Here is a 12,705-nt window from a genome sequence, read left to right as displayed (position 1 = left end):
ACCTGAGCTGCCAGGAAATGGAGAAGTCAATCATATTTTCACACATCAGACTTTCACCTCAGTGAGACAGTCATCAATTCCTTTCAGTGGCATACGGGAATTCCAGTGTGCCATGGGGGATATTGCCAGGGCAGTATTTCCAGGATGGTGGTTTGTGGAAGCAGATCAAGTCTGGCTATCGCCTCCTCTATCCCTATCCTGAGTAGAATGATGGCTGGGTCAAAGACAAAGTCTCTATAGGGTCATGTTTAGGCCAAGTGAAAAAAACAGGCAGTATTTAGCCAAGAAGCTGTTCCCATAAAGTGTGGTTGAGCCAAGAAAGGAGAGCATTGACATGGCTATGAGGAGGAATTTAATAGAACTGTAATAGAGAGCACTGTCAAGATTTTTCACTTTTACACTAAGCATTTATGACCATGTTTTCGAGAGTTGACCTAGAGATTTTGTCCGATTGTTAGAGGGTTCCGTGAGGCCAGCATGCATTCGGCATGAACAAAGCAGAGACTTGTGTATTGGTTAATGCAAAGCCAATTTTCCTCTCTCTCCTCTTGCACAACATCTTTTAGCATTCTGAAATGTCAACTAATAGCATCCAGGCCACATCTAGTTAAGGGATTACAAATGGGGAGATGGGAGATCAGGCTGCAAGTTGCCAGTTCTCCATCACTTTCCCAAAGCAAGTGTGATTAGATCTACTGTTAGTGTACTGGGGTCCGACAAAAAATTTCTTTTGAAAAATGAGTCTGCTACTCTTAAAGTTTGGAAATCAGTTGTAGTCCAGTCTACTCATTTTATGCATGAAGGGAATGGGATCAACATGAAGAGGGAAAGGACTTGCCCAATGTCACAGAGCGAGTTAAAAGCTTGGTATTGATGTGCAACATCAGCATCACTTGAGTCCTTGTTAAACACCACCTCTGAACTGAATCAGAAAGGGTGATAAGGGTGGAAGCCATCTGTTTTAACCTTTCAGGTGATTTTGATGCAGACTAAAATTTGAGAATCACTGATAAAGAGGAAAGTGCTCTGGTGATGTAGTGGATATGTATTGGGCTGCTACCTGCATGGTCAGCAGTTCAAAACCAGCGGCTCCACAGGAGAAAGATGGGGCGTTCTTCTCCCATAAAGAGTTACAGTCTCGGAAACTCACAGGGGCCGTTCTACCCTATCCTGTAGGGTTTCTGTGAGTCGGTATCTACTCGACGGCAGTGAGTTTGTTTTTTTGTTGGACAGAGGAAGAAGCTTCCCAATGACCTGGGTCTTATGCAAGTTTTACCACGTCATAAGAACAACCTTACAGGTTTCCTAATAGAGATCAGATAAAGTTTTTTACCTGGAACAAGAAGGGAGGTGGCACATAAATTATGAATGATTATTCAACCACAGTAATTGAGAGTCATTCTTCTAATATTCAGTAATGCTGATGAACATAATGCTGTCCTCTAGGAAGTCCTTGTTTTGTTGGGGAGATTACATTCAAACATTTACAATACAAAGTGACAAAATATAAAGGTTCAAGCACTTGTAGAGGCCACTAGGGTGAAGAGAATAACAATTCTGGGACAAAGAGATAGACAACTGAACAGAGATGACGCTGACACTGGGTCTTCAAAGGGAAGAGTTTACTACTCAAAACAAGGCATACGAAGGTAAAAGTCCAGAGGGGTTGCCAGTGAAAGGTCCAGGATAATTGGAACATGGGTTAAGTGAAGGGTTTGATAGGTCATGAAATCAGAGACATAAATGGAGAGGAATATGATAACTTGATTTTTCACTTGTGCCTGGGAACCGCATTGGACAATAAATTATTCCTTCTTGGAATTTTAACTGTGCTTACCACTCCCCTAAATCTCACACTAGTACTGCTCCCTGGGTTTTTTTCATTCCTCCACTTGAGTAATTTCCGCAAGACAGGAACTATTTTCTCCTCTTCTCATTGGTGGCATAGCAGATTACATATTGGGCTGCTAACCGCAAGGATAGCAGTTTGAAACCATCAGCCACTTGGTGGGAGAAAGCTGAGATTTTCTACCTGGAAATGGGCAGTTCTTTGTTCTACAGAGTCACTGAGAGAATTGACTCAATGGCAGTGAGTGACAAGAACTCGATAACACATGTATCTGAAGAATGTGAGAGAAAGCAATGAGAGTAAAGAGATGAACACTTGGTCCCATTAAGGATGAAGAAAAAGGTATTTTCAGATTCACTAATATATTTTTTCTAAAGCTCTGCTGCAGCCACTCTGGCCACCTCTGCTTTTAAAATGAAACTAGCCTGGAGTGATGTAGTTAATTATTTAATGTAGTTCTAACTCTTAGCAAAAGATCCTTTACTGATGGGTCTGGGTAAGAGTAAGTAGGGGAAGACACTGACAGGATTCAGTTGTGTTTATTAGCAGAGTTAATTATGATTGCCATTCTGCTGGGTATAAAATGAAGTATCTCAGCAGCAAGAAGAGAATTTCACTACTAGCAAAAAAGAAGAGCCAGGAGTGGAGCATATCCATTGGACCTTGAGATCCCTGCACATTGATCCTTGATCCATGAGATAACTATGACGCTACAGGACTGGCAGAGGAGGAGCAGCAGCAGAATCAGGAGCCAAAACATGAGACTGTATTACACGTTGCATCCCACAGAACATGTAAAGAATGTTTTGGGGCAGGAGGATGGCTTGTGGATGGGATGCCTTGGCCACTTGATTGGGGATTTTGGGCTTGGCTGACCAGCAGGGATAGAGCTGAGCATCTTCGGGTTGAGGCTTATAGTGAAGCGGAATGGAGTGGTGTGCTCGTTGGGCATTCATTGGAAGCTCTAAAGTAGCTTTGGAACATTGCACCAGCGGGACAGAAACTAGGCCAGCAGTTCTCAACCTGTGGGCCGTGAGCCCTTTGGAGGGTCAAGCGACCCATTCACAGGGGTCGCCCGATTCATACAGTAGCAAAATTACAGTTACGAAGTAGCAACGATAACAATTTTATGGTTGGGGTCACCACAACATGAGAAACTATTAAAGAGTCATGGCATTAGGAAGGTTGAGAACCACTGGCCTAGGCCAAGAGGCTATAGGTCAGAGAGATGCCTGTCTGTTGGCATAGCAGAGACGAAATTATCCTGATGGAACAATTTAATCACAATCATTTCTCACCTCAATTTTAACCTGTTTTAACTTTCATTTTAAAAATTAACTTGTAAGATTAAAAAAAAAATCACTGCCATTGAGTCAACTCTGACTCATAGCAACCCTATAGGACAGGTTAGAACTGCCTCTGGGTTTCTGAGACTAAACCAGAGGTTCTCAACCTTCCTAATACTGCGACCCTTGAATATAGTTCCTCATGTTGTGGTGAGCCCCAACCATAAAATTATTTTCGTTGCTACTTCATAACTGTCATTTTGTTACTGTTGTGGATCAGGCGACCTCTGTAAAAGGGTTGTTTGACCCCCAAAGGAGTTGTGACCCACAGGTTGAGAACCGCTGCTATATTGGAGTAGAGAGCCTCATCTTTTCCCCACGGAGTGGCTGGTGGTTTTGAGCTGCAGACCTTTAGGTGAGCAAACCATCACATAACTCACTATGCCATCAAGTTCCTACTTTGATAATGAGCTATAATCATAAGCATTATTTGAGTTCTGTGTGGCCATTGCAGTGAATATAGAACACAGCCTCAGAAATAAAGTGTGGTGGAAGGGACGGTTGGTATCAGAATAAAGTTAAAAGGGTAGAGGCATATCTGACCTTGTGGGCCTTGGGCCTTGGAGTCAGGGGAGGTCAGATGTAGTCCCTATCCTGTTTAGTTTTTTTTTCTTCCTTTAAGTGATCTGGATGGGTAGGAGGGTACAGAAGAGGTCTCAGGCTGCCTCACTGAGGCAGACACCACTGTGATAAAAACTCACCAACCTGGGAATCAGGAGGACTGCATTTCTAGCCCAGGTTTGCCACTAATTCCCTGCACAGCATTGGCCAGTTCTCTTTAGCCCTTGGAGCTTCAGTTCCTGCCCCTATAACCTTAAGGAGTTGATGCTGCTGAGCACTACCCAAGTGACTTCTCTGATATATAGAGTGTTTGGTCCCATCTAGCTCTGATGTTCTTTCTAGCTAAAGCCAAGCAGATGATCACTCTGTGACTGAGGTTATTTAGGGGGAGCACAGAAATAAGTCTGGATTTGAGCCTTCCATCTTGTTCTGACCTATCAGTGGAAGTCAAGTTTGATTTCATGGGAAACTTCAGTTGAATTAGCATTTGGGATTGTATTAGTATACAAAAGGTAGAAAGCATATGCTTTCTGTGGTGCCTTTGATTTACAGTGTCTGAAAAAATATTAGCTGTTCCATGGACTGCCAAAAGAATGGACTTGAAGTACAACCAGAATGCACCTAAGAATTGAGCGTCAAAAGACTTCACCGCACTTACTTTTGAACATGTTATCAGGAGGGACTAGTCCTTGGAAAATAACATTGAACACAGCAAATCCACTGAGTCAATTGTGACTCATAGTCACCCTATGTAGTGTTTCTGAGACGGGAAATCTTTATGGGGACAAGTAATCTCGTTTTTCTCCTGCTGAGCAGCTGTGCAGTTACCAGCCCAATGTGCCACAGTGCCTTAGGAGGGACCAGTCCCTGGAGAAAGTCTGAAAAAGAAGAAGACCCTCAACAAATTGGATGGACCCAGTGACTGCAACAATGGGCTCAAATATAGCAATGATTGTGAATGTTTTTTACTATTATATTATAGGGTTGCTATGAGTTGGAAACAACTTAGCAGCACCAAACAATAACATCCTTTCTGTGCAAGGTACAGATAACTCATTTGGGGAGATCCCTACCCATAACGTTTTCTCAAGATGATCATCCTAAAAAATTAAGTTTAATTTTTTAGAAGTAAACGAATGTGTGTATGATCTTTGTTGTTAATGTTCTTAAAGAAACAGAGCCATTAATTAGCACACAAATAGTTTATGTAATAAGTGTGGTTACAGTTCATTGTTGTCAAAGATACAGTATTTAGCATCACAGTTATAGGTGAGAAAAATTTAAACTTTATGAAGTGGGAATTTCAGTAACATGGTCTCACTTGCATGAATGTGCTGTCAGGCATAAACAAAACATTGCCCATGCACTATAGGGGAAGACAATATTGGGGACAGGATATATTTTTACTTTCCTCATTGGTTTTGTATTTTTTGTCATTCAGACTTATATGTTTGGGTCAAACAAGAAACCCAAGGAGGTTTTTATGAAAGTTTACAGTCATTATACAGTATTATTGACTCCTACCAGTAGACAAAACAAACTACTATAGCTCAATGATACACAGACCAGGACTGAAAGTAGTCAATCTGCCACACATGCAGCACAAGAGATATTGAGCAAAGGCATTGACTACTTCAGACAAGCAAGTTCCAGAAATCTACGAGTTTAATTTCCAATGAGTACTAACTAAACCTCTGGTGGTTGAAGACTATGTATTTGTCAGTGCCAGACCTGAGGGGATGCCAACTAGAGGAAGATAGAGAAGCGTGGGAGAGACCTGGGTAGGGCTCTTTGGACAGCTCTGCATTACTTTACCTGTGCAGCTCCAGACGTTTCACATAATAAAACAAAGGATATTAAAATTCTTGGCCCTCAAAAAGGGCATTTGTACAAAATCCCATAGATAAAATGGATACTAAGTACCTCTCAAGATGGTCTTCTACGTTAGAGGAAAACTCAATGCCAAAGATGAATGTATGCCAATGTCTGAATTTCTGTATAAAGATAATTTATCCCAAAATAGAAAAATGGATTTTAGAAGTATTCTTCTGGAAATTAGTAGAGAGAATATATATATATATATATACATGTTTGTGTGTGTGCATATTTTATGCTATGTGTTCTATTCAAAGAATAAAAGTTTTCTAGACTCTTTCCTTAAGGCATTTGTCATTCTTCCTTCCATACCTTGTACTTTAAGAGAGTACAATGGCTCTGTTACTTTTAAAAGACTCCATTTCTTTGGGTTGTCTTAAAGAAAATGTGCCCTGGATTTACCATGACACCCCAGGGTCATATTTCTCCTTCAAATAAAAATAACATATCACATAAAGAAGAAGAAGAAAAAATCTAAGGCCTGAATAGACACAGACTTGCTATGATATCAGAAAATCAGTGAGAGAATTAAAACTACACAGCGCCTCTTGCGAAATACATTGCGTCTTGAAAGCCACACAAAATACTGTGCAGTAGCCTTGCTGAGTGCTTGGAGGTAAATCTGAACAATACAGGAAGTTTGGTTTTATTATCAAAGTTTGGTTTTATTATTTGCGCCTACAAATTTGTTGCTTTATAATTTTAGGCAAAATGGGAAAGTCAAGAAGTGTGCCAGATCTCAATTCAAAGAAAATGTTATTTATCTGATAACTAAAAACCAACCAGAATTGACACATTCATAGGTGCACAGCTCAATTTATATAGATATTTGTACATTCATTAGCACTGACATTTTAACACAAAATCCTTGTTTAAGGACATGTTAAATTGAAGAGACTGAAGAGAATTTATGCAATTATAATGCTTAAAACTATGCATGCAATATTTGTACACATGGACTATTGATTCCTGGAAAAACTGTCTTTGTTTACAAACTACTGCTTTCTGGGAATAAAACCCCTTCATGATCCTGGGCTCCTTTTCTGTGGCACTTAGTGCCACAAACATCATGGTGGAAATTCAGTAGTAAACCTAGTTTAATATGAGTTTTGCACATTTGTCACTATACAATCAAGAAAAAAAGATAAACTTTGTATTAACAAAAGGTCATTTCTGGTTATTTGAGGCATTTACTCCTAGCCACTTTGGCTCATTCTATTTTATGAAAGAAGAATGATAATTATTTTAGAAAAGTAGAGATATATATGCTGCCTTAAAATATTTCTGTGTTGGGAGGGACATCAACTTTTGTAAGTACTAAGTATGAGTATGACAAATTGTGTCTGCAAAGTCAATGTAGTGTTTCTCTGTAAATTGTGCAACTGATGGTCATTGCAGTGCCTTTGATGATTTGGGAGTAGAGTCTTCTGAGATTGTCAAATCCTCTAAGAAACAGGCACAGTTATGAAGTCCAAGAAGCTGAAAGGATGAGATGTTATTTGTTTGAAATAGCAAGCACTTCAGTGGCAACAGATACTCTTTATGTAGACCTACTTGACAAAAAATGCCTTTATCCATAATTGATATGTTGGCGGGAAAGAAGACTAAAGCGACAGATGAATGGGAAGCTGTGGTTGATGGAACAGAAATGTTGGTTGAAATGCAGTTTTGATCAACTTAGAGACAGAAAACGACATTCAAGCTTTTATCAGACTACTAGAAACAACCCGATCACAGCCTGACATTCAGAGTGTTTCACTTTAAGAAAAATTTATAGTCAGTGTCACACCCTCTCATGAAAAAAAAAAAGGCTGCAAGCAGACCTTCTCAAACTTTCATGAAACTTCTACTGTAGAAATTAGCAAGTTCCAATCATGAATAATGAGCTGGCCATGATTTCAAATGCTGAAATATACAATGAATTCACAAAGGGGATTCATTTAGTGCAATTTTTTAAAAAGTCTCCTCTAGAGGTATTTAACTGCGAATGTTCTCATCCTGAGCAAGACAAGTTGTGCAAAAGGTGTCTGTCCCCCCAACCCCCAAATCTTGCCTTAACACATCTAAGAATAACCTAATGGGAATACACCCTCTTAGGATGGATTTAGAGTACAAACTGAGCTAGTTACTAGCAAAGATGTAGCATCCTATTTTGAAAACTGCCTCCTCCCTCCCCTAGAAAATCCCCTGGTTTGATTCTTTAAAAAATGATCCACCAATAATCAGCCTTATTGCCCAAAAAGTGAACAGCAGGAAAAGTGGATCACTTGGCTACACACTGTCCTCCATAACATTTGATCCTTGTGATGTTGAATACTGCATAGGTCACAAGTCCAAAGAGAATCCAGAGTGAAGATTCTGTGTTCATCATTTAAGGTCACATTGATTTGGTCATCTCTCCTGCAAGTAGTAAGTCCAGGTCGAACTCTCCTGTGCTTGTCCAACACGTACATACTATACTTGGAACTTCAGCTTAGCCATCAGTTCCTTTTATAGAAAAAGGGTGCTGCCCGATCCCTAGTTTGCTGTGGTGAAGACTAACAATAAATGTTGACAAGTAAAATGCACAAGGAAATAGAGCTGATTTGCCTTGGTGCCTAAGAAAGCAATGTTCAAATGTTGGCATGTCATTTTACTTTCAAAGCTAGCTGAAATTCTGAAATGTGACAAAATTATCAAGTCAGATTCATGACCTATATGGCTATTGGCTAAGGACTACAGAAACTACCTTCTCATTATCACTATGTAAGCGGTTTATACAGAAACATACATCTCAAACTGAATATTTGTGCATGCAATATAATTGCTAACAATAGGTTTGAACTATAGCTTTAGAAGCTTCAATATGATACTATAGCTTGATTAATCAAAATATTGACTCAGATATCCATGCAATAAATTATGCATTAACTTTTAAATAGCTTTAAATATTTGCTAAAAATCCTAAATGACTAATTGAGCATACAATCTGATCGTGATGCTGTTGCCCTCTAAATTAGGTATATAATTGATATTGTGTAATATAGAATATGTGACTAAGGAAAACAGTATAATGAGTTTCAGTGAGTTTCTTGCATTAGGGCCCCTTCCCTAGGTTTTGTCCTCGATTCCTCTATGGTGCAGTGCAAAAGAACCTGGGATTTGGAGTCAGAGGATTTGGGTGTGAGTCCTGACTCAGACATTTGCTAGCAGTGTCATTTTAGTAAATCACTTACTCTCAATAACACTTAGTTTTCTTCTCTATAAAATAGAATACTAATAAAAACTACATTACAGGGTGTTGTGCACTTAAATGCTATAAAGAAGAGAACACATTCTATAATTTCTAAAGGGCAATGAAAATATTAGTTACTATTATCACAATGCATTATGAAAATTAATATTCATATTAATTCATAAAGAAATAAATCCTATATCATGTTGCAGCCCTAAGTTTAGCAACAATCAAGGCTGCCAGTTGCTGGGCATCTGCTGTGTGGGGATTCTTCTCCATCACTGCAAGGACAATGTGTGAAGGGAAAATATTGCAAAGGTTCTTGTAGGTCTGATACTGGTGCTCTGGAATGATATGTTCTCTGGAATCATTACATATACCAACCCAAGGATTTCTCCAAAGCTGCTCCATCTTTTCAGGCATGCTCCGGACCATAACTGATTCATAGCATGGTTGTATGAGACTGTTACTCAAGGGATAGGAGGGGTAGTCATAGGAGTCATTTACACAGGGCAGTGGATCCCAACTGGCATGTTGTTCTCGGCACAGAGGAGGTCGTCTTTGCCTCGTGGGATTGCTCTCATAGAGGCGGGAATCCGAAATGCTGTCCATCCGAGTCATTGCTAGAGCACGGCCTGGCTGAGAGCTTGCCCCAGGATGGATATTGGGAGGCAAAGGGTAGTCTCCAAGACCGCTGGAGCGTATTCCAGTTGCTGTGTGCTGGGCATGCAAAGCTAAATGGGGGACTGATTGCTTGTGAGGGGCTTGCTTAGAATCCTCTGGGCAATAACTCTGCACTCGTGTTAAGGCTTCTTGGTAACCATGAGGAAAAGGTTGAAGATAATTCTGGGATGCTGAACGATGCATCTTCAAATTACTTTCAGGATAGGCATCAGCTACAGCCAAGTACAGATTGTTGTAAGAGGAGTAAGTGTCATTCCTGGTATGGCTCAGATGATTGTCAGAACTGAGATGGGGATTCTGAACATATGTACTCTGGTCTGTTTCAGCCACGAAGTACTCTCGATTATGCATGTTATTGGTGTTTAGTTTGGAGAAGTCACCTAACATTGAGTAGTAGCCATGATCCTCCAGTGACTCAAATGGTGGGTATTGTTGAGGATAGGTAATTGGGGTCCCATGGCTGTGAGTAACCAGAATAGGGGGGTACTGCATACTGGCCATGTGCTCTAAGGAGGTCTTGTGGGAGAAATGGGAGGACCCTGGCACTGGACTACTGGCTGAACGGGTGTTCAGTGCACCTACTGCATGGCTTTTGGGGGCCAGGATTGTGGGGACACTTAGAGCAGTCACAAGTGAGGGAACAGAGCTGGCCTCAGGCTTATGGGCAATGGACGGCCATTCCTCAGGCTCCACAGCCACACACCGGATGCTGGGATCTGATTGGCGCTTTGGGGCAACATGCTTGACCTCTGAGGTTATCTCACCTTTGGCACTAGGTATCCCTTTTCCACACTTGGTCAGGGTGCCTTCACTCATGGTTTTCACTGTGGACAGCTTGGCACTGATGCGGAGCTCATCAGCCACTGAACGCTGGAGTTGGTTGGCCCGTTCTGGGTGGTAGTATTTGCACTTGTGGCCATAGGTACATTTTTTGCCTGAAAAATAATGCCTTGAAGTAAGACTCATATAGGGTGCAACCCTCTGTGCCAGAAACTACCTTATCAATCTGGTCATTCAGATTAGGGCTTTAGTTTGGGTGAAGATAGAAAATTAATCGCTCCCGAATATGAGCAACAATAGCAAAGCGACACTGAGAGGAAAAGGAGGAGATGGAGAGCTGGAGAAAAAATTGCAATGTGAAAGCCAAGAGCTGAACAGTTGAACAGCCTTCATCTTCCTGTAATTCACAATATTGCTCAAGTATAATGCGCATACAGAAGAAGTATAGGGTAGCAAAAGGCAACATAGAGGAGTACAAAGAGCACAGGTTTGGAAGCCACCCAGGCTTGAGTTTCATTTCCAGTTATGTCACTTACTCGCTTTTTGACCTTGGTAAGTGATTACTTTCTGAGTTAATTTTTCCTTTTCTGTAAAAAGGTTTATAATCATAATGAAAAGGTTTATAATCATCCCTACAGTATAGTATAGGGCAACTGTGAGGACTAAATGAGAGAATGAACATGAAAGCACCATGTGATTTTAAAATGCTAATTAAAACGCAAATGACTATCCTCAAAGAGAAAACACCCAAAATAACTTCAGAACTAGCAGCCAATGTTACACTGATAACAGACATTTTATCAGAGGAACTTGAGCAAGAGCATGAAAATTATATTTTAAGAGCAAATCAAATGAAAATGAATTTTGGAAGGAAACTGAAAATACATATCAGAAGAACACAGTATTATTAATTGACAGCTGCATGCAACTCTTAGGATCAACTCAAGTTTGGCATTGTTCTTCGTGCTTCCATAGGCCTTCTGGAATTCTGCATTGCTCTGTCCCCAAGAAAATCGCGCAGGATTTTGGAAGCTATAGCACATAGGTTAGTTTAACAAATGACAACTAATCTTCCTTTCAATTCTAGTTACCTTTTCCTCATGCCGTTTCTAGGTTTTTCTTTAAATGCCTAATAGAGTATACACGAGGACAAAGACTTTAAATCACAGAAAGTGAGCAAGCCAGGATTGCTCACTTGAGAGAGTGCATGTTTCTCATAGTTCTACATGTAGGTACTCACCATAAGGACATGGTTGCTTCTTATACTCAGGAACAAGGGATCTCTTTTTTAAGAAATTTTCAAGACTTGGTCCATGGCGTCCTAAAGGATCGTCTGGAGGCATAAATCTGGAAGCAAGCAAAGAAAATAGGAATGCCTTCCCTTCTGACCCCATGACCCCTAAGTTCTCCCCTTTGCCTATATTTTATCATACAGAAAGGATGCTTTCCTTTGTGCATCATTTTTTCATGCAGTATATATTTTAGCTATACTGGGTTCCTCAACATGCCCCCCACTTTCACACTGTTATAGCTTTACCCATGCTGGCTCTTCACCTGCAATGCCAGCCTGCCTTTACCTGTGTTACCTCTTCTCTGAGGTCTTTTCCTACCATTCTGGGAAGATAAAGCCATTAAAAATACCTTGACTATAGCACTTATCACAATGCATTATGTTCTCTGTCTCTCGTCCTCTGTCTGTCTGTCTCTCTCCCCTAGACTTACAGGTTCTTAGGGTGAGTGGTTGGGTCTTAGTCTTTTATCACCACATCAACTAGCAAAATGTATGGTACATAGTGTGTACTCGGTAATACCTATAGAAAATTCACTATTCGTAGTGGTAACTTGGATATCAGCTATTTAGAGTCTACTGGAAGGAAACATACTTGTCATTCACAAAGGAATACATCAGCAACCTCTCCTCTATAAACTTCTTCCATTCTGGTTTTTCAACTTGAAGGTCTCGGTAGTTATCATTGGACACAATGATGCCATCAGAATCAAAAGCCAGTTTGACTATGAACCGGTCATCATAGCAGACAACTCTTCTGCCCTGGACCCTTCGGGATGGAGTGAAAACGAGAATCTTTTCCTTCTCCAGTTTGCGAAGGATATCTTGATCTGTCAAAATATAGGTTACATGCCACAGAGGGGAAATCATCTTTAAAAATTAGTTAATAGCATTTTCTCTCTTACAAATATAAAGTTGGCATTAGATAAACAAGCTATTTTCTCTCTTAGAGGGAAGGGACTCTGTTCCTGGCTATGGCACCAATTTAGATTGCGATTTTAAGCAAGAAGCCATCCATTTGGACTTCAATTTCCTTTTAAATAAAATGAAGGAACTGGATTCAATGGCATCTAAAAATTTAAAATTTCCATGAAGAGTGAGAAGTAAC

The 12,705-nt window shown here is 40.3% G+C and overlaps 1 protein-coding gene across 1 annotated transcript in view; it reads right to left on the bottom strand.

Annotated features, from left to right (window-relative positions):
* Window positions 1-8,455: 8,455 nt before the first annotated feature.
* The window catches only part of ZC3H12B (zinc finger CCCH-type containing 12B), a 251,708-nt gene continuing 247,458 nt past the window's right edge, over window positions 8,456-12,705 (bottom strand). Inside the window, exons 4-6 of the mRNA XM_075538564.1 lie at window positions 12,193-12,427; window positions 11,550-11,656; window positions 8,456-10,464 (exon numbers count right to left, since the gene is read on the bottom strand). Of these exons, the coding sequence (XP_075394679.1) occupies window positions 9,047-10,464; window positions 11,550-11,656; window positions 12,193-12,427 (1,760 nt within the window). The 3' untranslated portion in view covers window positions 8,456-9,046. The remainder of the gene's footprint in view (window positions 10,465-11,549; window positions 11,657-12,192; window positions 12,428-12,705) is intronic.

The sequence above is a fragment of the Tenrec ecaudatus genome, chromosome X (assembly GCF_050624435.1).
Source record: "Tenrec ecaudatus isolate mTenEca1 chromosome X, mTenEca1.hap1, whole genome shotgun sequence".
NCBI lineage: Eukaryota > Metazoa > Chordata > Mammalia > Afrosoricida > Tenrecidae > Tenrec > Tenrec ecaudatus.
The sequence above is the reverse complement of the archived record's forward strand: the minus strand, read 5'-3'. Positions and strand labels throughout refer to the sequence as shown.